The 24,270-nt window shown below is 49.5% G+C and overlaps 8 protein-coding genes across 8 annotated transcripts; 4 read left to right on the forward strand and 4 right to left on the reverse strand.

The window, feature by feature from the left end:
- Nucleotides 1–339: 339 nt before the first annotated feature.
- Nucleotides 340–960, reverse strand: FMAN_08641 (uncharacterized protein; the record flags this gene model as incomplete). The annotated part of the gene is made up of 1 exon (XM_041829392.1): nucleotides 340–960. One exon carries the CDS (start codon nucleotides 958–960, stop codon nucleotides 340–342), a length of 621 nt encoding a protein of 206 aa, XP_041680160.1.
- A 404-nt stretch (nucleotides 961–1,364) lies between these two features.
- On the reverse strand, nucleotides 1,365–2,474 carry FMAN_08642 (uncharacterized protein; the record flags this gene model as incomplete). The annotated part of the gene is made up of 3 exons (XM_041829393.1): nucleotides 1,365–1,442; nucleotides 1,499–1,840; nucleotides 1,896–2,474. The coding sequence occupies 3 exons, from the start codon at nucleotides 2,472–2,474 to the stop codon at nucleotides 1,365–1,367; spliced, it is 999 nt and encodes a 332-aa protein (XP_041680161.1).
- Nucleotides 2,475–3,036: 562 nt separating this feature from the next.
- FMAN_08643 (uncharacterized protein) lies at nucleotides 3,037–4,666 on the forward strand (the record flags this gene model as incomplete). The annotated part of the gene is made up of 4 exons (XM_041829394.1): nucleotides 3,037–3,067; nucleotides 3,151–3,796; nucleotides 3,850–4,538; nucleotides 4,566–4,666. The coding sequence occupies 4 exons, from the start codon at nucleotides 3,037–3,039 to the stop codon at nucleotides 4,664–4,666; spliced, it is 1,467 nt and encodes a 488-aa protein (XP_041680162.1).
- A 501-nt stretch (nucleotides 4,667–5,167) lies between these two features.
- FMAN_08644 (uncharacterized protein) lies at nucleotides 5,168–6,682 on the forward strand (the record flags this gene model as incomplete). Its single annotated transcript, XM_041829395.1, has 1 exon — nucleotides 5,168–6,682. One exon carries the CDS (start codon nucleotides 5,168–5,170, stop codon nucleotides 6,680–6,682), a length of 1,515 nt encoding a protein of 504 aa, XP_041680163.1.
- Nucleotides 6,683–11,863: 5,181 nt separating this feature from the next.
- On the forward strand, nucleotides 11,864–13,867 carry FMAN_08645 (uncharacterized protein; the record flags this gene model as incomplete). The annotated part of the gene is made up of 1 exon (XM_041829396.1): nucleotides 11,864–13,867. One exon carries the CDS (start codon nucleotides 11,864–11,866, stop codon nucleotides 13,865–13,867), a length of 2,004 nt encoding a protein of 667 aa, XP_041680164.1.
- Nucleotides 13,868–14,991: 1,124 nt separating this feature from the next.
- FMAN_08646 (uncharacterized protein) lies at nucleotides 14,992–18,137 on the reverse strand (the record flags this gene model as incomplete). The annotated part of the gene is made up of 5 exons (XM_041829399.1): nucleotides 14,992–15,534; nucleotides 15,591–17,057; nucleotides 17,111–17,394; nucleotides 17,454–17,743; nucleotides 17,824–18,137. The coding sequence occupies 5 exons, from the start codon at nucleotides 18,135–18,137 to the stop codon at nucleotides 14,992–14,994; spliced, it is 2,898 nt and encodes a 965-aa protein (XP_041680165.1).
- Nucleotides 18,138–19,399: 1,262 nt separating this feature from the next.
- FMAN_08647 (uncharacterized protein) lies at nucleotides 19,400–21,049 on the reverse strand (the record flags this gene model as incomplete). Its single annotated transcript, XM_041829400.1, has 2 exons — nucleotides 19,400–20,540; nucleotides 20,592–21,049. 2 exons carry the CDS (start codon nucleotides 21,047–21,049, stop codon nucleotides 19,400–19,402), a joined length of 1,599 nt encoding a protein of 532 aa, XP_041680166.1.
- A 1,306-nt stretch (nucleotides 21,050–22,355) lies between these two features.
- Nucleotides 22,356–24,013, forward strand: FMAN_08648 (uncharacterized protein; the record flags this gene model as incomplete). Its single annotated transcript, XM_041829401.1, has 2 exons — nucleotides 22,356–23,649; nucleotides 23,703–24,013. The coding sequence occupies 2 exons, from the start codon at nucleotides 22,356–22,358 to the stop codon at nucleotides 24,011–24,013; spliced, it is 1,605 nt and encodes a 534-aa protein (XP_041680167.1).
- Between the last annotated feature and the right edge of the window lie 257 nt (nucleotides 24,014–24,270).

Genomic DNA, 24,270 nt, shown 5'->3' on the forward strand with positions numbered 1-24,270 from the left:
CAGTGATTGGGGTTTTGTTATTTGTCCCAATACAGCGTGGCGTCATGGCTGTACATATATTACTGTCTGTGCATTTACAGAATTTGTCAAGAGATGGAACGAAGGGTAATAACAGAATGGAGAGATAGCATGGAAGGGGTGGAAAAGTACACGCATTACGCACATCTAATCCTTTAATCATTTATATATACATTTACACTCCTTATGGGCAGGCTAATAAAATGTTTTCCTCTGCCAGAATGTGAATCCCTTCTTGACTGAACTCCAGAAGTGAAATGTAGCGTCTGCCGTATACGACATTATAAAATTGTAAAATTGCTCAATATGAAATTGAAGCTATCAAAAGTCCAAAGAAGCATTCCTGAACGGTATCAGGGCCAAAATGACGGCCTGTGTATAATACGCAGCGCGATCAACAACACCGCCTGTCAATAGCCCAACCGAGCCCTGCTTGTTCTTTGAATCCGTCTGTCCAAATACCATGTCATCCGCGTGTCCCAACTCAACACCCTCCTTCAGCAATTGACAGGTCTTCTCTGGTAGAAAATACGCCGAAGTCCGTGCCTTGCCGACCTTGCCATCTTTTCCAATGACCACAATCCAAGCAAAAGAGCAGATGGAGCCGTTTTGAGTTTCAACACCGCCTTCGATGCCAACCCAGAAATCAGCTTCTGATCTGGCTGCTTGAGCGTTCTGAGCTCGATTTGTCGCACCTCGCAGAGTCTCCTCATCTGAGAAGGGCTGATCTGGGACGCTGGAGTCTACGCTTATGCCTTGAAAGTCATAAGCGTCTGGAAGCATTCGTGTGAAGCCATCGCGGGTTGCTTTGATTTTGGGGATGTTGTTTGAGGCAACGACCACAAGCTTTTGCTTCTGAGGGGGCTCCATTCTTGGTCTTTGTAGAGCGAATTTCTTGGCGAGGACGTTGATTATGGTTCGATTGTTTCGAGATGTGCTCATGCCTTGGCGGTCAAAGGATGTTATCAATGGGTAACTAACGTAACGCTAACCCTGGACACGGTCAGTATGTGATTTGTTGAATTGACTGAGCTGAGCTGAGCTGAGGGGTTTTGCAGTGGTTGGCTTGGGCTGTGTTCCCCACCTGTAGCCGCTATTGGTAGATTCAACAGCTGCTATCAATTCTATTCAGAGCAGAGTCACGATAACCATTTAAGCTATTTAGGTACCTACTAGGTAGCTTCCGATAACTAGTTTGAACTACTTGTCAAGATTTGCCACTAAAAATAGTTTGTTATAGTACCTATCTAACCCCTATCAATTCACCCTTGACCACTGGCATGAGTAAGTAGGTAGCCTCAGCTATGGTACATCTAGCCAGATTCTCACTCCTCCCAGGCCATATCTCAAGATCCCCAAACCTTAGACCAGTCTTGTTCTCTGATCCAATCTTCAACGTTTCCAAGTTGAGGAGGCGGGTTTAGCTGTATACAGATCAGCTTCCATCATTATCTTGTTACAAATATTAAGGGAAGCTTACTTCGTTGGGATGAACAGCAGGAGAATCATCGCCGCCATGAAGCCCGATTTCGTTAGCGAATGCAAAGTTGTCTTGCAATTCAGCCCTCAACTCTTGTTTACATTTGAAGCTGAATTCTCCGGGTGGTATGTGTAATAATTCAGTTTTGTACCCCGTGACTTTACTAAAAATTTGTACGAATTCCCGTAGTGTGATCCAAGCACGATATCCGACCACGCTTTTCCCTGGAAGGTTTTGAATTAGGGCTCTGACGAACGGACCAGAATCTTGGTCGTGTGATATCAGAGGAACTTTGGTATCTAGATTTATGTTGTTTGCGAATTGTATGTTTCCGTTCTGTTTCTGCTACAACGTCAGTTTGAATATCATTGGATTTGGGCAGCTGTTGAAATCAAACCTTGGTTGGCTGAGCCATTGGATGAGTCAAGAAGTTGCTGAGAAAGTATCCAGGGAGATATACACTCGTCTTAGCCCAGAGCTCTGGCTGGTTTTGTTCACCATACTCTTCTGCATCTGCCTTGGAGTCGTGATGACAGACATTTGTGTACTTTCCTCTCGATAATTTCGTCGGGCCCGGAAGTGAAGACATGATGAAACGTTCTAGACTTGATACTCTGGCAGCTTCATCGATGATGTTCTTGAGTTGTTGGGTTTCTTGTCCCTTTGTCCACTCGTTGAGAGCTTGTCCCTGCCTTGGTTTATTTCGATTCTTTGGATCGTTGTAGATGCCCCAAAAGTCGCTGACTGCAAAGATGACATTTGCGTCTTGGAAGGCTTTGGCTAGTGAGGCCCTGTCGTCCAAATTGGCTTGGACTACTTGGGCACCGCGGGCCTCGAGGTTCTTTGATTTTTGGCTTGAAGGGTTTCGGGTGATACCACGAACACGCCATTCTGGATCGTTGAGAAAAGAGTTGACGACTGAGCCTCCTTGGCCGCCTGTTGCACCGATGATGACTATGAGCTTTTTGATGGTCATATTGAGCGTAGGTAGAGAGAGAGTGTGTGTGTTGCTTGAGATGGCAATAGTCCATTACATCTCTACCCATTATATATTCCCGAGAGGATATAGGCGTTCACTCATTATTAATCGTCCCATTCTCAGTAAGTCTCATCACGTTATCCTCCTTTTCAGGCCTGTCTCGCTGTTGGCTTGGTATTGGTTGGTTGGTGTCTTATACAGGAACGGTTCCACTAAAGTCCGCTCCTGATCCGCCTCTGTCTCACTCCTGCCTCCCTATTACCCGCTCACGTCCGTTCTCAGCTCTCAGCTTTTCAGCTTCTCTCTTCTCTTCCTGCATTCAATCGATCTCTTCAGCCTGTTCTCACAGTATCTCGCCCCCACGCTCACACTCACACTGCAACCCAAGAGGCCCCGATTGATTTATAAGCTGCTTTACAATCACTGCAGGTCGACGAGGTTGTCAACGTTACGCAGATCGAGATGCCGGTGGCTCGTCATTCATGTGCAACATGTCGGCAAGTTTAAGCCCTCACATCAATTGAAGCTGCTCTGACTTGTTCAGCCGCCTCAAGAGAAAATGCATGAGAGAGCTGCCATCTTGCTCCTTAGTACGGCTCAGAACCGGGGCAGATATAGCCTAAAACTGACGGCTTACAGTGTCGGCGCCTTGGCAAGAAATGTGAATATATAGAACTTCCTCCACCTCCAACTGCTCCTCCGCCAGATGGAACAAGCCAGCCGTCTCTATCGGAGCCCAATCAGCCGTTTCCCTTGGCCTTCTTCTTGGATCCGGATCTCTTCACACCACTAACCACCAGCAATGCATTAGCACCTGGGCCAAGAGTCGATCTGCAGCAGATTATAGCCAAGCACTTGGAACCAGATGACTTGCCAGTCCTCTATCACAATTACTTTGCTTCAGTGCATGAGTGGCTTCCCATGATTAGCAGAAAGCGGATCACACATCCCGATCCTTTCAGTCAAGATGCTTGCCATGATCTACTACTTTTATGCATGAAAATATGCACGCTCAGACCCAATGGCCACCCTCCATCTCAGCACCCGTTGTACATGTTGGCAAAAGCTCTATGTGCCGCCGCTGAAAGTGCAGGCCTAGTTTCACTTCGCCTAACTCAGTCCTTGGTGCTATTGGCTCTTTATGAAGCGTGCCAGGCTATATATCCTGCCTGCTACCTCACAATCAGTCGAGCGGCGAGACTGGGCATACTAATGAGTTGGCATGATAGAGATGCACAGCAGCTCTTCAAGTTTGCTGATTCCTGGTCTAAACGAGAAGAACAGCGCCGGACATGGTGGACTATCTTTGTACTTGACAGGTAAGTCATAAATCCGCATCCTTGAGCCTCCCATCTAATGAAACTATGTTCAGATTCATCAGCATGGACACAAGTGGGCTACCATTTTCAGCTCCGGAACCTTGCCCTGACGAGCTTCTGCCAGTCAACGACGAAGACTGGGTTTTGGGTAAGACAGTACCAAGCGAGCCACTGTATACAGCATGCTTCAGCTCTATCACAACCCTGGGCTCCTTTGCTAGGACATGCCAAGCAGCTCATATGCTCGGCAAGGTCATTACACACAAACATTTGAAAACCAGATCTTCGCACGATATCCTACATGTTGTCCAGGAAGCCCAGAGCCTTAATAGAGCACTACACTCACTACAAATTTCTATTGAAGAACAATCCTTGAGCAACGTTTCTTCTTCTTCAGCATCCTCTCTGGCATGTGCTTCCGCCATTTGCATTAGTGCTCAAGCGCTCCTATACGGAGCTTATGGTTGTCCTGACGCGCCTGGAATAACAAGTCGAGAACGCTTGACACACGAAACAGAATTGCAAAGTATTAGCGTTCAAGGCCTGAGAGCACTAGGTAGTAGTTTGACCCCTAAGCTGGCTCAGATTCAGTCAGATTGTCCTCTCCAAGCAAGATGTTTTTATACCGCTTGTAGTGCATGCTCATGGTTTATTCGGGAAGACAATGAGCCTCAGATGAAAGATGCTTTGGTGACTATCGTCGATGGTCTTAAAAGACTATCCGAACGTTGGCCAATTGCGAGTAAGTACTTCAGACTTTGTTCCATAGAGCGGACTGACGGTTTCCAAGCTGAGTACATTTCTCTTCTCGAACAAGGTGGGATTTTGCGTCACATTGATGCCAGCTCTGAAATGGAAATCACGTCTTGAAGTCTAATGCTCCTTGGTATTTCAACCGACTCTCGAGTCGGTTGAGAATTCATGAGATGGGGCTCGATATGCTGTCCAACATCACAATGGCGAATGAGTCTACTGGCCTGACATGGACACCACGTGATATGGCTGGCCTCGGTTGATCTCCAAACGTCATAAACCAAAATGTCATTTACGAGTCACGGTATTCTCCATCAACAAGGTTGGTGTAAGTTCATGAGTCGTCCAAAAGCATCAGGCAATTCTTAGCAATTGAGTTCGTCTAAGTGGGCCTGTCATTCTGCCTTTGGCTTAGCCTCCTCTCTCCGTTGCTGGGTCCGAAATCGGTGGATCACGTCTTTCTTTTCGCCTTTGGCACTGAAGAATTCTTCTTATAAACATCCTCTACCCAATTCGCCCTCCGTTGGTGGATCTCACAGGGCTCAGAGGCGCTATTGAAGCTCGAGCTTTCATCAATTGAGCCGAGACTAACAGCAAACACACCCAACACGAGCGTCAATGCCTTCGAGCGAACGTCGGCGCCTTGAGGGTCACCAAGACTCTCGCTCTCACATTCACGATGGCGTGTTACACGATGAGACTTCGCCTTTGCTTCCAAGGATATCAGAAGTCAGCGAAAATGGCACGGCAAAGTCGTTGGCTGACGTCCACAGCCTCTTGGCTGAGGCGAAACTACTATGCCAATACTCTCTCCCTTTGATCGCGACGTATCTGCTTCAGTATTCTTTTACTGTCATTACAACCATTGTCGCTGGCCGGTTAGGTGCCGAGGAATTGGCAGCTTCAAGTCTGGGCTTGACAACGATCAACATCATTGGATTCACCATCTTTGAGGGCATGGCCACGGCTCTCGACACATTGTGTGCGCAGGCCTATGGGTCAGGTCGCTATACCGGTGTTGGAATGCACATCCAACGGATGATCGTGTTTATGTCAATCGTCATGGTTCCTGTCGGGGCAATCTGGCTATGCTCGCACTGGATTCTGCCATTGCTCGTCCCTCAACGAAGCCTCGCCTTGAAAGCTGCCTCTTTCTTGCGTGTCAGTCTCGTCGGACTTCCCGGTTATGCATTCTTTGAAGCCGGTAAGAGGTTTCTTCAGGCGCAGGGTGAATTTGCTCCCGGGATGGTCATTCTCATCATTTGCGCTCCCGTCAATGCCTTTCTGAGTTGGTACTTCGCCGTCAAGCTCGACATGGGCCTTGATGGTGCTGCGTTCGGTCAAGCTCTTGCTAATAACCTTCGGCCTGCGCTTCTTCTGTTGTATGTCGTGTTCATTGGAAAGAAGTCTCACCGATGCTGGGGCGGCTGGGATAGCCGCGCTGCATTTGCGTTCCGCGAATGGGGCCCTATGGTCCGGCTCTCTGTTGCCAGCACCGCTGTGAATCTTGCCGAGTGGCTCGCCTTTGAGATCCTCATGGTCAGCACCTCTTATCTCGGTACCCGCCACTTGGCTGCGCAAACAGTACTCAACACGCTGTCCATTGTTACATGGCACATACCGTTCTCGATCAGCGTCGCAGTCACCACTCGCTTCGGTCACCTGGTTGGTGCTGGCGCACTCAAGGAAGCACGACGTGCTGCAATTCTATACACCGGCGTCTTCACCGTGGTTGGTATCCTCGATGGCGCATTCTTGTATGTGTTGCGAAACCCACTCGCAGATATGTTCTCCGACGACAGTACTGTCAGAGAGTTGGCCACGGGGTCCATGGTTGCTGTAGCATGCTTCCAGGTCATCGACTCAATCATCTGTGGCACCAATGGTGTACTAAGAGGTCTGGCAAAGCAATCCATCGCTGCGTGGGTTGTGCTAGCAGTCAACTACCTTGCTGCCGTGCCATTTGCCATATGGCTCGAGCTGGGAAGCCCTGACCTCAAGCTCGACGGTCTTTGGATCGGTCTTGGAAGTGGTATGGTCATTATTGCGATTATTGAATGTGTGTATATGAAGTGGATTAGCTGGCAGAATTGTGTAAACGACGTGAAGGAGAGAGAGGATGACAGAACATAGAATGTTTTCGTAAGGTCTTTAAACCTGAACTACATAGACAAAAGTAATGCATCTTCCGTGGCTCTTTTCAGCCACATATCTCAGCTGAGCAACACCCTGAGGCGTAAAAGAACACGATCTCAAATATTTATTCAAGCCGACATCGCTTCATCACACTTTTGGTGCCTTTGTGACCGATGCCAAGGATTTTCAATCCCGCATCATTGAGAAGCTGATGCCACTGACTTTCAGTCCGCTCGCGATTCACCAACATGCCCATCATTGTCCAGTCAGTGCTCGTCTATAGCCAAGGAGCACCAACCTCTCGCGGAGTAGTTTCATTGATAACTAGTTGGGAGTATCCCTTACTCACGGCTTCTAGGAGGTGGGCCAGGATGGGAACACACTTTGCATCAGGCCTGCTGTGAAGAATCAGGCGCATGAAATACGCCTTTTCTCCTTTGCACTCGACGAGCTAAGAAGTGAAGAAGTCGTGGGGAGTAGCTTCGATGATCTTGGGAAGTTCACCAGATGACTTAGCTTCTTCCATGACTCCCAGAAGGTCTTGCCATACCAATCTTCTGGAGACCTTTTCTGAAACTAAACCTAATACTCATGACCAAGGCCATCACCAAAGTCAACCAGCCAAGGAGCAATATCGTCAGTATCCTCGCCCAGTTGTTCTTTATATGGATGGGCTAACTTCAGTCCATTGGTCTCGCCTTAGCCTGACCAGCCATGAAACTGTTGAAACCTTTTCCCAGGCTGACATTATCTCGGAGAATACTGAAGGGGGACTTATCGGCCCTCAAGGAATATTGAACAGGAGAATGGTTGGCGTCGAGGGGAACTTGATAGTTTGTCTGGGACAAGAACCCAGAAAGACCCTGGAACTTTGGAATCATGCCTTCGAAGCTGCATGTAAGGCCGCCTTTCATTGTTGGATCCCTAGTTCACATGGAGGATGGTGTATCAACATATTACTCTTGACCGACTTCTTTGATAATGCCATGGGCTCCCAAATGCTTCAGAGCTCGAGTGACCATGCTACAATCAACCAGAACAACCCCCAACTACTGGGGACTAAAGAATACATACAAACCAATACAAGATCGGATTTGGTGCCAGACATCTCGACTGCTAACTGCTTTGTGGCTCTTCTCCAAGCTTCAAGTGTTCCCAGTTTAAAGAGTGTCTAAGAAGCAGCAGTCCGAGCTGGTTTCGCCGTAGCCAGTTCTCACAAGGTTCTCTCCTGGTTAGTCTAGCTCCTGGATGAGAGCACTGGCTGTAGCTAACATAATCTATCTGGAGGTTTCATCTCCTGTCTTTGTAAAGTGCTTGCTATCTATCTACTGCTAGATATTCAAGAACTGAGGCTTACATGTTGAAGCTTGAGAACAGATTTCAGAGTAGAGCAACGCAAAGGCACTTGATTCTCATCTATTTCATGAGTACATGTTTATGTGAAACGGGGTGCAGAGGCAGCTACCGTGAGATCTGATGATGTTCATCGTGGTAAGCGTTAGCTTGCCGTAAGCCTCACACCAGCATACAGAGGGTGCATTCCTTATTGCATTTAGATCATTATATTGGCGAGAAACGCTTTTCATCTTATTCGGGTCATTTGCTTGATCCTTAAGTTGGCCAATCACCAAACCTGTAATGAATACTACGAGATCATACAGTGTTCCCTTCATACCTCATTTTCATGAATAGTGATAGTCACTACGTAAAGATACGAGGAAAGCAGTTACTGATGAGTATTACTTATAAAGTTTAGAGGCTTATATCTCACAGTCTGAGTCTGAGAATTAAAGCCACGCTTTGTGTGTGACGAGCTCACTGTTTGAATTTTGATTCATAGTTGGTGAACCTGCAAGATCAAGATATCTAACACAAAGGCAAAGTGGCTTTATATCAACTAGTTAAAGACATTTGTGAAGGCTAGATCTCATAGAGCACAGAGGACGCTGATAGATAGGCGGACAGACATATATCAATTCCTTCAGTTTCCATTATCATTTGCTTCTGTACTGATTTTAAAATAAAGCCATCCCGACAGAAGAGCTCATTGAACAGCTGGGAAGTTGCAATTCATAGTTCAAGACGATGAGTATATTGTTCTTTGCACGCCTAGTGTCTAATTTGACTGCTTGATACGTTGTCATAGTAAGGCTCCATTGAAATTCCATGTGGCTGTGTAATAACTCAGACTCCAGCTTCCTTAGTCAAAGGACAGCACTGTAGGGGAAAGTCCCGGTTTTGCGCGGCTGTATCAAGACATTTCTCGGCTGTTGGTTGAGGATATGTCATTTGGTCGTCGTGATTAAAAACGGGCTAACTAATGATCATTTCATGAGCCGTAGGTAGGGGCAAGTGATGGAATGTACGTCAGAGTCTGTGCGACTTGTTGATTGTAGAGAAACCAACGACGAACTAATTTAATTGTCCTTGCTATTTTCCAGGGCGAAAATAATGACGATGCAAGGTCGTTGTTCCAATAAACTTGAGGTTCAAGGGAGATGCTGGCTCTGATGTCATAGGTCACATTGGACCCTGACCCTTATCTTGGAGAGATAACCAACAACTAACATGGATGGAGGCACTTGGACCTGGGCACAGACAAACAACGGAACATGACGGTCAATCAATGATTTAGTTGAAACTTGGGATCTAGGTTGAGGCGGTTAACGGAAGTGCCAACTCACCCTCAATTCAGCCTCAAGTTACACTGCAGTGCAATCACACTATCACAGCCTATAACTTTCTCTCTCTCTCACTCACTCACTCACTCACTCACTCACTACGTGTAATGTTACTTGGCCAACACGCCAACATATGCACAAGACGTTGGACCTGCAGGGGCTACAACCAAGTTAGTCAGGGGTAAACTGATCGTCTTGGTTGAATGTTTCTCTGATCTCGAGAACCGCATTCCAGTTGATCTGCAATAAACAGGCTTCATGCCTGTTGTTGTCCAGGTCGATACAGAACTACATACAGCCTACCCTGGATCAAATCTGGTATTCGTCATGGCTTGCGCTTGTTGTCTCGCTTCACTCTCCCTTCCAATTCCGTTTAGCTCCCTCCCTCGACGTGGCTTTGAAAGGTGGTTCCTCCCTCTCCAAGGACCCTGTCCCCTGTCCCCTGTTCAGTCCAAGCCTGTCCAATTCATCGTCATCCTTGCCCAAACTTGATTGAATCACTCGAATGGACCCGTCATCACTGCCCACTTTTGCCAAATCAATTCTCCTCCACTTGGAGCTAAGCAAAGGGAAACACTCTACCTGCAGCAGCAATTGACCGTGTCTCATCAAACGATACCTCACCAATGACCCTGTATAGAAAGACTCGTCTCGTCTCATATTTCCTCCCTCAATCAATCAATCACGCACGGCTTAGGAAGAATTCTCTTCCTCCTTCTACTCCTTTCCCCTTTTCAGTTCGTAACTTTGAGCCATGGCAATAGACTCCAAACGAGACGAGACCCAAGAGCCTGGTCAAACACGAGGCCCAGGCCTGGCTCTGGGTTGGGCTGGACTGGAACTGGAACTGGAGCTGGAACCGTAAAACTTGGCGATAACCCACTGAAGCCTTTCCACTAAAATCTCGGCCTAGCTTCTGTAGGTCTGCTACTGTACATAGCCTCAGCTGCCAAAGAGGGCGAGCCCCCCCCGGATAGGGCGCTGGAACGGCCCCTGCCTTTAAATCGCTAGCGCACGGGCTCGCACTGAACGCGCATCCCGTTAGCTCGTTTTCTCGAAAAGGTCTACTTCGCTCCCAAGTATCGATAAATCGACCACCGCAGCAACCGTGAGCATTGGCTATTCCCAACAAGGATTAACTCATCGGCAAGCGCCTGCGATGTGATAGCGTGGCGTCAGCAGACGGTTCGTGGCGCAGGCGGTTCCCCTAAGAGTTTGGTTGGAGGAGCCAAGGCCCCGACCCCATCGCGTCTCTTCTTCCCTGCTAGATTTCTGCTGCATGACTGGTCAGCGTCAAAGAGGTACATGCCTTGGGCGTATCTGCACTGACTGATGCTCCTTCCATCAGCGAGTCGAGATTGGAAAGACGGAGTGAGGCGAAAAGCAAGGGGAACATGCAAGAAGGCGCGATTCATGATGCGCATCTGCCAATCTGAACTGAACCCTTCTTGCCTTTCCCTGGATAAGGTACATAAGGTATCTTATTTCTGAATAAAAGTACCTCAGGTATCTCGGGTTGTCTGTTCTATTTTTTGCTTCGTCTGCATCATTACATCGTCAAACGACTTTCCCAAACGACTCCACCTCCCAATTACGATCCGCGACCGATACGATACGACACAACTTCTGGGACTTTGTCGGATTAGGATCCATCTCCATCTCACAAGCTTGCGGAGAACCAGGGACCGCGGCCGCCCGTGCTACACTGCTACCGTACGCTTCGGTTCAGTACGGACTACAGACGGTACCTTATTACCATACACACAATACCCACGTATTCGTACATACTACCAGGATCTCTCTCTCATTTTCCCTCTCGTCTTTCTCTTTGCTCATTTTACGCTCTTCGTGCCTGCTGCCAGAGCCTGGCAACAGTATTCGAATTAAACAAGCCACAGCATTTCTCGACCCTATCAACCCGTCGGCTCCTCAGAGCCTGTGGAACGTGGCTCATCTTGTCTCAGGCCCCGAAGTCTCACAGTCACTCGCTCGCTCGGATCTCTCACTTATCTCGCCGCCCTCCAGCTCCAGCTGCAGTTGCAGCTCCCGTCCGTCGTCCCCCCGTTTGACACTCACAGCCGTTTCCCTCACTGGATTCGACTGGCTTGTCACTCGTCGGCTCCGGAGGGTCCTCCCATCTCTCTCTCCATTCCCTCTCCAATCTCTCTGAGGGATTGACTTTTTCACGTCTGGTCGGTCTCGCAACGGACTTGTCGTCTCATCTTGACCTGTCACGCCAGGTCAGGTCACGTCTTTCTCTGCCCGGGCCGAGAGCACAGGACGTATTCAACTGACACACATACGCCCGATCACAATGGACTCGTACGTTGCCATCATTGCCATCTTGAATTCTTGACTCAGGATACCTCCGTTCTCCGCACCCGCTTGCACCTGCTTCTCTCATTCCGTCACGCATACTCTCCAGCCCGAACTCTATCACCAAACTTGGCCACCACATCTTGTTGGCTTCGAGCTTACGCGCTGTAGATTTATTCCAATGTCCGCCGCCGCCCCCGGCTGGGGCCAACCACTCGCGACAAAATCGCCAGCTTCTCGGCGGTCATTAGGTCATTTTCGATCTCTCTCCTCCATCGCAGCGACCCCTAGCTACCACCCTCGAACACCTTCGCTCACTCCCGACCACACCCCGATCAAATCTTCGTCCTCGACACATCTACCGATTGTCTCACCGAACCCGCCTACAGATTTTGGAGATGAGATGAGCACAATACCTGATCCTCGAAGTCGTGCAATGAGCCCTGCCGATGACAGCGGTGTCGCGACTCCCAGTCATCACCCCGATCTGAATGACGAAGTCGCCACCCTCAGTAATAAGCTCATCAACGCCATTAATCACCAAACCATCCTGGACGACTCTTTATCCGCCGCTCGCCACGAACTTGATGCCGCTCGGGAACGAATTCGCATGCTCGAGACTCAAAATGCCTCACAACGCGAAATGTTGGCTGGTGATGTATGGGTTCGCAAGCACACCGTTGAGGACGAAAAGAAGGTTTGGCAGGCCAAGGTTGCCGCGGAACGTCAAAAGCGAATTGACACAGAAATGGAAAAGAAGAAGATTGAGCAGGAGCTCGAGAATCTTACAGCCGCATTGTTCGAGGAAGCAAACAAGATGGTGATTGCTGCCAAGGAAGAGGCCAAGGCTGATCATGAGGCTCTTCAACGCAAGAATGACCAGCTCAAGTCTCAACTTGCCGATACTGAGAGCATTCTAAAGTCTCAACAGGAGCAACTCGTCGAGCTCAAGCACGTTATGGAACACATGGCTTCGGAACGAGGAGATCATAATAATCCCACTGCTCCCTCTTCTCCCGGCTTGACGAAACCTGATACTCGTGACGATCTTCGATCTTCAACTGAGGAGCCTGCTGCTTCACTCTGGACCGCTCCCGTCGAGCCTGCTCATCCGACCAGCTTCTCGCATCTTCTCCAACCCGTTCTGCGAACCGATTTGTCGTCTTATGACGATTTTCTTATACTCGCACGGACTTCTCGAAATCGCCCTGGCAGCCGCGTTTCTTCAGGTTCTGTCGGTGCTCTGAATGCTCTAACTGGCTTTGGACTTGGTGGTTCGATATCGAGCGCCCATCCCTCCAACGCCTCAACTACCTCACTTGGCACACCTATCGCGGGGGCCGGAAGTGCACCCCAGTCTCCCAACACACCGGCCTCAACCGTCAGCGCTGCTTCAAATGCATCAGCCACCCCTCTGCCAAGCTTGAAGGAAACAAAGTTTTACAAGCGAGTTTTAGCTGAAGATATCGAACCTACACTTCGTCTAGATATGGCTCCAGGCTTGTCATGGCTGGCTCGTCGATCCGTCATCGCCGCCATCGCTGACGGATCTCTGGTGGTTGAGCCTGTACCAACCACTGGCAGTCTTGTGGCACTGACAAAGCCGCAATTTTACCCATGTGCACTCTGCGGTGATTCACGCAAGGACCCTCAGTATTTACGAAACCATCGATTCAGAACGAGTGAGACTGATTCCGCTCAAAGGCATCCGTTGTGCAAGTACTGCCTGACTCGTGTGCGGTCGACTTGTGACTTCTTGGGCTTCTTGCGTATGGTTAAGGATGGTCATTGGCGAGCGGACAATGAGGATCACGAGAAGGCTGCCTGGGAGGAGAGTGTACGACTGAGGGAGCAGATGTTCTGGTCTCGGATTGGAGGTGGTGTTATTCCATGCATCCCGGCGCCTCTCTCTGTCGACATAGAAAAGAGCCCGCGTAACAGCCATGACGGCAGTGTGAGGTCTGACCATCTCGAAGTTCCTGGCTTTCAAACACCACAGATGACAATAGAACGGACACGAAGCGATACAACCAAGAGTGGCCCGATCGAGGAGCCACACACACCTCCTATGCAAACTGATGGAGCTAGGAGCGTGCGCAGCTCCGTCCAGAGTCTCGATGTGAAGAGCAACTCTGGTTCGGAAGAAACGAAGCGTCTATCTATCACGATTCCGACTACGGATTAAGAACCCCACATCCTTCAAAGTGCCTTGGAGTCGATGATATCGACGCCACTGTGGACTTTGTGTATGACTATGTATACTCTTTTGGGCTACAGGATCGCATGCATTGTTTTTGGATTGTATCTTTTCGTTGCTAACTACTATGGGCTGGTGGGATCAAATATTATGAGCTCAGGGGATGGTGGATCGGCCCCTAATATTTCCTTTTTGAACGAATATGGCACGGAAATTGGATGGATGGAAGGATTGGAAGCAAGCAATCATTTGGTCGTTTATGGACTGCGTGCGTTCTTCTCAGATGGGAATTTCATTAATTTCATTGCTGGCGTTTGATGGAAATATGCGCATCATTCATTCGGGGCGGCGCAACGACATGGGAAATGGGCCTTTCTTTTTGGAATAACGTACTTGTCCTTTGCTGTTTCTTGTTATCCAGAGCGTTCATGATTGGGTTGCTGATATTGCGCAACAAGAGCGCACAATACGCAGGCATGCCTTGGCATTCTTACACAATAGATTACTTAAGGCCGTCAAGCATGCCCTCTGACGATGCCCTTTAGTTGTAGTAGTAATAGATATGATACCAACTACAACAGACTTGTCCTTTGTAACACTCTGGTAACTAAATAACCCTCGGCCTGATGGACTAGGTTCTTGAGGCTTGCAGTAATCAAGCTGTACCAGGAACACTACGATTATTCATTCATCACTACAAATTATACAAGACTCAAACTTTAACATGAAAATGTATTATGTGATAAATGTGTACATCGCTGCCAATCGTACCGATGCCACAGTATTACCCTCGACATAAGCCAACAAATGAGAGCACGTCATTGCTAGACGTTCTGGTTCTGGTTCTGGTTCCACGCAACCTCGTCTCCTCCTTCTTTTTAGATGTTTTCTATAATATCTCACTTTCAGAACAAGACATTGCTTTCTCCTTTCCAGCCTTCTAATATCAGACCACTAGGGATCTTCCCACCCTCCCTCCATAAGTCGTAAGTGATAGAATACATGATGTTACATGAATTGTGGCGAGATTTAAATGAGGTCAGTCGTAGAGCAAAGGAAGGGTTATTAGTGACCTGGAAATGTTGCTGGGCGAGACAGAGGCCTGTGGCACTCTACAGCTCTTCCTTGACGGTGGCATCCTGCTGGTTCTCACTCGCAGGCTTAGCCTTGGCCTCTTCAGCCTCCTTCTCACCATCCTTGCTGGCAGCTACATCTTGAGGAGCGGCGGCACCTTCATCCTTGCCCTTAACGGTCTCGCTGTTCACACCCTCAACGTCGGGGTGAGGAGGAGCCACACCAGCCAAGTTCTGGTCCCAGCCCTCAGCAGGCTCTTGGACTTCATTGCCCTGTTCATCAACAACGCGTGTCTTGGTTTCGTACTTGGTCTTGAACTCAACCTTGCCCTCAAGAGCTTTGACCTCCTCAGGGTCAAGGAGGTTGCCATCCTGGTCACGGTACTCAACCTTCTCCTCCTTAGCAACGACTCGGTGCTCAACCTGGGCCTGGTCAGGAGCTGGGGGAGCTCCAGAGATGACAGCCTCTTCCTGTTTCTGGGAGACAGGGGCCTCCTCCTGCTTAGGCTCAACGTTCTTGGCTGCTGAGGTGGTGGGGACTACAGAGGAGCTGATGGAGGGGACCTCGCTGTACTTGTCATACTGTGAATGATGTCAGTCAAGGCTCATATCTTGCCAAGGTTCGCGGTGAAACTCACGCTATCATAAAAGGTGTTGCAGTCAAAGTCCCAGGTGTTGAAAAGTTTCATGCGCCTGCAGTCGGCCTTGGTCCAGGGGCTTCCGTAGGCAAGGGGAGAGTAGAGCATGAAGACGGCAGCGGACAGGACAAGGAATGAGACAGTAGCAATACGGTTGATCAAAGCGGTATCACGAGCACCAGCTCCGGGGATGCGGGCAGTGGCGTAGTCAAAGAGCTGGCACAAAGCAATGATCGCAAAGTAGAGAGCAGGGAAATAGTGATGAAGGAAAAGTTGACGCTGCATCAGGTAGAAGGGGAAGTAGTGCAGTGCCCAGCCAAGAACTGAAGTACCAATCTCGTAGTCGAACCGCTTGAAGGTGGTGTTGGAGTAGTCATTGCAGCTGCGCTGCCAGCGGAGAACAGCAATAGCTTTGAAGACGACCCAGATGGCAACGGCAACGCTGGAAGACCACCAAATGATGGGGTTTCCGAGGAGATAAACCTGCTTATGCTGACGACCCCAGAAGTTGATACCACGGCGGAGAATGGGCCAAGACTCAGGGCGAGAATCCCAGGCGTGAGAGTCTGTGAGACCGGCGTTTGTTCGCCACATGACCTTCTGAAGCTCCCAGAACTTGCCAAAGAAACCGGGATTGCGGTAGTTGACCTTCTCAACATCGCCCTGCAATTGAGGATGAGAGTTGCCCTCGATATACCACAGACTGTTAGGAAGAGTTCCGCCTCGGGCGCAAGTAACTTCCTGTTGCTCAGAGGCCCAGTCAGGGAGCTTGACCTTGTGGGAGAACAGAACACAGCCAGTCATGACGTGAACGAGACGGAACTTGGATTCGATAGTACGAAGGCGCTCCTTTGCAACAGATCCATACGTCTTCTTCTTCACAATCTCAACACGGAAGAAATCGTTGGCGTCTCCCTCAAATCCTTCGTAACCGTAGGCAGAAACCTCATTTTGCCAGTCGGCTTCAGTGATAGGTGGGCGAACATCATGAGAGTGAAGGCGGCGATGAGTGGGACCATGGTAAAGACGAAGAACGGTACCGTCGGTGATGTACTGAGGCTCAGGAAGGGCGTCCCAGGCCTTGGTGCCATTGATGGGCTGGCCATCAATTCCAAGAGGCTGAGTCTGGTTCTCAAGGAGCCACACGTTGTTGTCGTCCTTGTGAGGGTACAGGGTGATCTGCTGCTGCTTGCTACCGGTAGGGTACATGAGAGGATGAGAGTGGAGGTAACCACCCTGAGTGTTGACATGGCGGATGGTGACACGGCTGCCCATGATGACATCGGCGGGAACATCCTTCATACGCTTGTTGTTGAGAGTGGCCTGGAACTCGGAGCTCATGAAGCCATCACCGTCGCCAGGGTTCTTGAGGCAGACGAAGTGGATGGCGAACATGGCCATGTAGAAGGTGAGAGGAATGATGATTAGACAGAAGACACGAGCCATAAAGTGCTTAGTGAAAAGACGCTGTTCGTTTGTTAGTAACCATGTTCGTATGCGTATATTAATCAATTTCTTACCATGGACACGTTCTTGTTGTCACCGAGAAGGACCCAGAGTTGAAGAAGAGTGAGGGATCCAACCCAAGCAATGGTGAAGAGTCCAACCCACTTGATGCTGACGGTGATACCCAGGCCAAGACCAGTAAGAATAAGCCAGAACCACCAGCTCAACTGGAAAGCCTTGGAAGGGCCAAGCTCGTGCTGGTTGGTGAAGCAAGAAAAGGAGAGCACGGTGAAAGCGGTCGCGGCGACAAGAGGCGAATCGAGAAGGATGAGACGAGCCTGGGTAAGAAGACCGTTCTCTGTAGAAAATTAGCATCAGACTCTCCGAGCCAGTTGAAGGACCAGGAGAGATACGAACCGAAGATGATCAGGCCAGCTCCCATGGTAGCAGTCATTGTGCGGCAACCAACAGCCTTGAGAGTAAAGAACATGCAGGGAACCAAGAGAATTCCGCAGATGGCAGGGAACATTCGCATTGCGACATAGGGAACACCAGGCTCAATGTAGTCCTTGCCAATCTCCTTGAAGTCGAAGCTTCCATCAAATCCAGCAAGCCACCCAGTCAGGGCAATGAGCATCTTGGCCAGGGGAGGGTGAACGTCCATGAAGAACTTGCCCTTGATATACTTTGTAGCAAAGCCACCGAAGCTTGATATATGAGTTAGCGCATTGATGGAATAGACGGGGTGGGAGCTGCAACAGAGCTTCAGCTGGCTGGGGGGACGCACTGGACCTCGTCAAACACAACGCTTGTGGGCTGATAGATCTTGTACACGCGAACGAGGGTCGCAACGAGGATGAGGGCCAAGGCTACCCAATAGTCGGAGAGGGGGAGGAGGAAGACATCGTTGTCCTCAACACCATCTGACTGGTACGAGGTGTTCTTGGTGTCCTTGGACTTGGATTTGTTCTTGGACTTTGTGGTGACAGCAGTGGTCTGCGGCTGAGGAGGAGGAGGAGCTGCAAAAGGTTGCTGCTTCTCCGTCACAGGCGTCGGGGCCTTGACTGGCGGTTGGGGACTCTTGCCCCTCGTACGAGCCATGGTAGTCAGGTATCAATCAATATAGAATTCGAGTCGATTCGATCGCTAGAGGGCGCTATGTCCAAATCGTTCGTTCGATGTAACGAGAGTTGACGAAGAAGAGCTATAACAAAGACCGGGAGGATCTAGAGATACCTCATCGATAGCCGGTTCTTGGCTAAACAGAAAGTGAACAAGAATAGAAATGGAAAGGAAAAAGGGACCCAAAACCCAATCGCAGACCGCCGTTATGATACGGATATCAGCGGACGATAGGCGATGTAAAGAAGCCTTGGGGGAAGAAGAATGGATGTTGGGCGATAGTTTGCAAGGAGTAAGAAAATAAAAAGGGAAGTGGGCAAAAGAGGGATGATGAAGCTTCAGGGGATATTTTAGCACCACCTCAGCTAGCAATGACCTTATGCGGGCTGAGACTGCACCTATAAATGGTGATAGGTAAATTGATGGTTGCAGTACGATACGAGCAGTCGCGTCCAGCGTCGTACCCGTTTCTTTCCACTCGGGGCTCTTGGAGAAAAAAGTTGTAGCTACAGTGGCCTCTTCGGTTCGTTCCTGTCTGTCTCTGACCTCCCGTCTAGCAGGACATGTCAGCCGTCAGCCCAGTGGATGCTCTCCCTAACATCCCTTTACCCCTGCAGCGAATCAAACCCGGCCCCGGCCGTGAAGATCCCCTGGCGTCCCCGCAGCGCTAGGCTCAGAACAGAGCTTCAGCAGGCGCCATTAGACCTGTAGACATCGACCATTGGCGATAGCTCTCTGAGGGCAGTTCGACTGGTTTCAGCTCCCGCAAACGTGTTTGGCATTCGAGATCTACAATGGCTTGTTATGAGGCTTCTGTAAGTGAATCATAAGTGCATTGTTTCCGACCTCATGCCTCTTTACCTTATCTCTGTATCAGGAACAATACAGTGCCTCGAGAGTCTCGATAGATGTGGCCACTGCAGCCACACAGGGGCCAGCTCCCTCGAATGTGGCTCCAGCTCCAAACAAAACGACACTAAACATTCAGGTACACAGACAACTTAACCCCTTTTCTGCCCTTGATCTCCAAATTGCTACGCACTACTTGAAACACGCGTTCTAGACCATGAAACTTTTCCTTCTACTTGATCGTGTCGTGTTTATTACCGCGGGGGTACCTTAGCCAGCCCATCCAACGACCTTGATATAGGGTATCTCAATTCCGAATATATATATACCTCAAGGTAGGTACTAGCTCATGATAACATCATTGACTTTTGGTGTTGCAGCCCCATATAAGACTACAAGTCCTGTCGACCCCGAGATTGCAAATAATCTGCCCATTGTCGAAAACCAGCAATCCAATGCGGAACGCCTTCGGGTTTTGCCAACTCATCCAGTGACGCCCTGCGCGGAGATTCTCGAGTCAACCAGTTGTGACCTTGGGCATCCAACACATCAGCCATTGACGCCGATATAATAGTTTGTACCTGTCCATCCACCAAGGAAAACTCTTGAAGTGCCTGCATCGCCTCACTCCATCGAGATAATGCAACCTCAAAATCCGATCTAATGTGCGATAGCTTTGCCAAGATGACGTATACTCGCAGTCTTTCATACTTCAGAAGACTAGCACGAGACTCGATGTCGACGCATATCTTTTCTGCCTCTTCATAACGTTCCTGGGCAAAAAGAGCCTCTGACAAAGCCAATTCAAGAAGTGATTTGCCAGTCAAAGGGTCGGGCCTTTCGGTACGCCGTATGATCTCAGTGCGAAGATATCCTTCACCTATCATAGGCTCGTCAAGCTCTCTCAAAGCATCGGCTAAATCGCATGTCAGATCCCGAAGATCCTCATCAAAGACGAGCTGACTCGGTTTCTGCGACACTTGGTATGCTATCTCCAGCAACTTTAGAGATTCATCGAAATTGCCCTGTAGTCGCTTGACTCTTCCCAGCAGTGAGTGTTTGCGGAAACTGAGGATCTCTTCCAGAGGCGAAGGTTCATCGCCGAGCGGGTTCCAATCCTCCAATAGCTTCTGCGCAGTCGACAGATCCGCCACTTGGATCGAGTTTAGGGAACGTTGGATAATAGCGACTCCTACCTCACAGCTTATGCGCTTGTTCACAGCGGCCGCCGGGTCGTTGATTCCGAAGTCCTGAAGACTTTCTGTGGCCTCATCCATGTTTCCACTGAGACGTCCCAGGACTGCTTTCGTCTGGCCAATGCAGAGCCGGAGGTGTGTATCTTTCAAGCGCCCAGCAGCCAACTCTGCCTGACCAATTGCGAAATACTTCCATGCCATGTCTGGAAACCGGAAGGCTTCAATGAGTGTGAGCATGAAGTCGGTTCTGGTGGCTGTAGGCAGCTCATCGAAACAGTCGTGGAACGCCTCAGCAACATGATGCAGATGCGGTAAGAATGATTTAACCACGGGTTCTCTTGTGTAGTGTCAGCGGTTCAAGCTCGCTGGATATCGATTTCAGACTCACGGGAACTCGATGTACTTCCAGGGTATGGCTCTGTATGCCACAATCAAAGCCTGTTGTCGCCAGAATGGGAGCGCATCTGGGGCAAGGCTTCGGTGGACTCTCGCTGACATATCTTCATTCAAGTGATATGTCTCATCTGGATACTTGAGAACAGCTGCCAGTTGACATAGTTCACAAAAGGCTCGTGTAAGTCGTTGATCATCTGCTAGTATGTCGATCAACCACGAGGCCAGGCCAACTTTGGTCGCATCAACAAGCTCAACTTCTCCCTCGATTGTCCATCGTTTTCGAGGTGTTGACCCCCGTGTAAATAGTTCCAGGGGAATTTTCTCGCATGGTGAAAAGAATGAGAGTAGGACTAATAGGACACTGGCATCTTCGGACCGGGTGGACCTCTCGTCAAACAGAGACTGAGAAGCCGCCTCGAGGGCAGAGTTTCTCCATTCTGTCAACTCCATCGAAAATGACTTATATGAGATTCAAAGCTGCGCTGAGGAATTGGCTCGGCATCTCATCTCATGAAGGAGAGGAGGGGTTTATTCGACAGCTGTGTCGACGACGGAGAAGCGCTATACCGAGAGCCCACTCCAGTTTTGCAGGTGTTTTTACTTTTTCCCACTGGAAGAAACTCCCTGGTATTTAACCAGACTCTGTCTCCAATGAGGCTATTGATAAGACCCCCTGATAGACTTGACAGGTCTGGACTCTGGATCGCGGTTTTGAATGCCGAATACCGGTGGTGTGTTGAAAGATACTATGCCAGCCTGGGGTTGTAGGTCGGGGAAAACGGCGAAAGCTCCGTGGCAGACGATAAACGTCATTTAGGGTATTGCGGGGTACATATCCAGATTCAGATATTGTGCGTGGAGTTGTGGAAGTAATCCGAAGGAACACGATAAGCCAGAGATTGGGCATTTCAAGTTGATGGCACATATCCAATCTCAACCATGGCCTAAAGCGGTAGCCCTCCAAGGGTTGAGACAACCACCGAGGTAGCTAGCCGTTGGAGGATCTAATCACGGGAGAAACCTGTCACGAATAGAAGCAGGATAACCTCAGACCCTTCTTGCAGAAACAAGTGTCTACCACACTCTGGAATCGTGCCTAGGGGATGGAAGAAAACTCAGCACCTTAACTCTAAGTGATAAAAAGACTTGATAACCTGGTATAAGCTTAGGATAAGTTTAGATGCCTTTTAGTGTGTTTATTTTGACACCCTATATCAAGGTGTACAAAGTAACTCAGGACATAACCAATTAACATGATAGAGATTGGCCAATGGTATCGGCATCTCGACCATCAACTAAGCCACAGAAGCCCATGTACCTTAACTGACTGTTCAAGTATAGTACCAAACAGCTTATACCGGATAGAGCATTTGTTGATCAGGCTTAACGCTGAGAGAAGCATATGTCTGCTCAAAGGAAGAACTTGCTGCAATGGATTGGCAGAGACTGTTTTGTACAATGCCCTGGAAGTACCATTGCAATTTAACAACAAACAGTGAATTTTTACAGACTCGAGCTACTCGAATAACCAAAGTACTTCGTTAATTCTCATGAACAAGACTTACATGCAGGCCAAAATAAAGTTGTCGTTAATGAAGTCGAGGTGATTGTAGGTAGATACCTGGAACTACCCGGAACAACAATTCGCCGACCAAAGCTTCGCGTCGCCAGAACACCTCGAAATTTCCAAAGTCGCCTGCCTTCCACTAGCAGCTCCATCAGCCTTTTTCCTCTTTCTCAGCGCGTCCTCCTCACAATGGCAGCCGTAACAACCAACGGCGATGCCGCCGCAAATGCTCTCGACGATATCAAACCTCCTGCTGGAGTAGTCCTCCCTCCTCGCGAGATTCGAAATGTCCTTGAAAAGACAGCGGGTTATGTGGCGCGAAACGGCGCCGTCTTCGAAGATCGCATTCGCGAAAAGGAACGATCAAACCCGAAATTCAGCTTTCTCAACCCTTCCGATGCCTACCATCCCTTCTACCAATGGCGACTAGATGAGGTTAAGAGCGGACGTGGTACAGCGATTGCTGCTGGTCGCGTGGGTGAGCCTGCGGCCGAGGCTCCCAAGCCTCAGGGACCCCCGAAGCCTGCCGATTACCTATTCTCTGCGCGAACGCCTCGCATCAACCGAAAGGATCTGGACGTGATTCAACTGTCGGCTCTATTTGTAGCCAAGAATGGACGACAGTTTATGACACAGTTGGCTCAGCGCGAAGCTGGTAACCCACAATTTGGCTTCCTCATCCCTAACCACACTCTCCACAACTTTTTCCAGCATATTATCGACCAATACACAACGTTATTACGTGCAAGCGGTCTCGGTGGAGAAGGCGGAAAGCTTCAAGAAGAGCGCATAAAGGAGCTCGAAGCCAACATAAACGATAAGTTCCTTGTGTTGAACCGCGCCAAGCAACGAGCCGAATATGCCAAATACGTCGAATCCGAAAAACAGAAGAAGGAGGAGGAAGAGGTCAAGGCTAAGGAAGAGTTTGCGATGATCGATTGGGGCGATTTCGTTGTTGTCGAGACAATCACTTTCAATGAGGCCGATGAGCACGCCAACCTCCCACCTCCCACCAACCTGTCCGATCTTCAGTACGCTTCGCTCGAGGACCGCAACAATGCGTCTATCAGTGCCAGCCTCAGAATCGAGGAAGCCATGCCTGACGAAGACACGACCTACAACGCATACCCCAATCAACCCGCCCCCTATCCCATCGCCCCTCAACAGCCAGCCTACCAACCCGCTCAAATGCCCCCTCCTGTTCAGCCATACTCTCCTGGTCCACAAGCGCAACCGCAGCAACCGCAGCGATCAGCCCAAGAAGAAGAAGAGGAGCGCCGTATCCAGGAACGCGCAGAGCAACAAGCACGAAAACAACAGGCTACTGCTGAAGCACGTGGTAGCGCTCCTCCGATGAAGATCAAGGAGAACTACGTACCTCGTGCCGCACAAAAGGCTGCCAACAGACAGGGCGCGCAGACAGCGCTGTGCCCTAACTGTAAACAGCAGATTCCCATGAATGAGCTCGAAGCTCACATGCGAAGTGAGTGCACCATCCTAACATTTTATTCAGTCAGAATGCTAACCTGTTTTCAGTTGAACTTCTCGATCCTCGCTGGAAGGAACAGAAGGCCAAGGCGGACACACGCTACGCATCCTCCAACACGATACATGTCGATGTCGCCAACAACCTCAAGCGACTTGCCAGCCAGCGCAGCGACGTTTTTGATCCTGTCACTGGACAGGCCATTTCTGAGGATGAGCTAGCGCGCAGAAAGAAGGCTGCCATACACAGCTACGATGGTGCCATGGATGCCAAGAGCCAAGCACAGCTGGGTCATATGCAGAACGTTAACGTCGAAGATCAGATCCGCGCTATTCACCAAAAGTTCGCTGACAAGAAGTGAGGAACTCGGTTGATGGGCAGATTGTACCCGTTCGGAGACGATGACGACGAAGAAGAAGAGAAACAGACCAGCCCCTCAAGGGAGCATGCTGTTCTCGTGTACACAGATCATGTGTAAAACTACATGTCGCGGTAGGCGTTGTAGGTTGAGGCCCCAAGGTGAGGCACATCTGGCGTATGGCGTTTCGTTAATCATATGGGCTTATACTTGTTTGATGCAGCTCAGTCTTGCACGAGAGTTTTGGAGATGCCGAATCG

Source organism: Fusarium mangiferae (assembly GCF_900044065.1).
Source record: "Fusarium mangiferae strain MRC7560 genome assembly, contig: FMAN_scaffold004, whole genome shotgun sequence".
Taxonomy (NCBI): domain Eukaryota; kingdom Fungi; phylum Ascomycota; class Sordariomycetes; order Hypocreales; family Nectriaceae; genus Fusarium; species Fusarium mangiferae.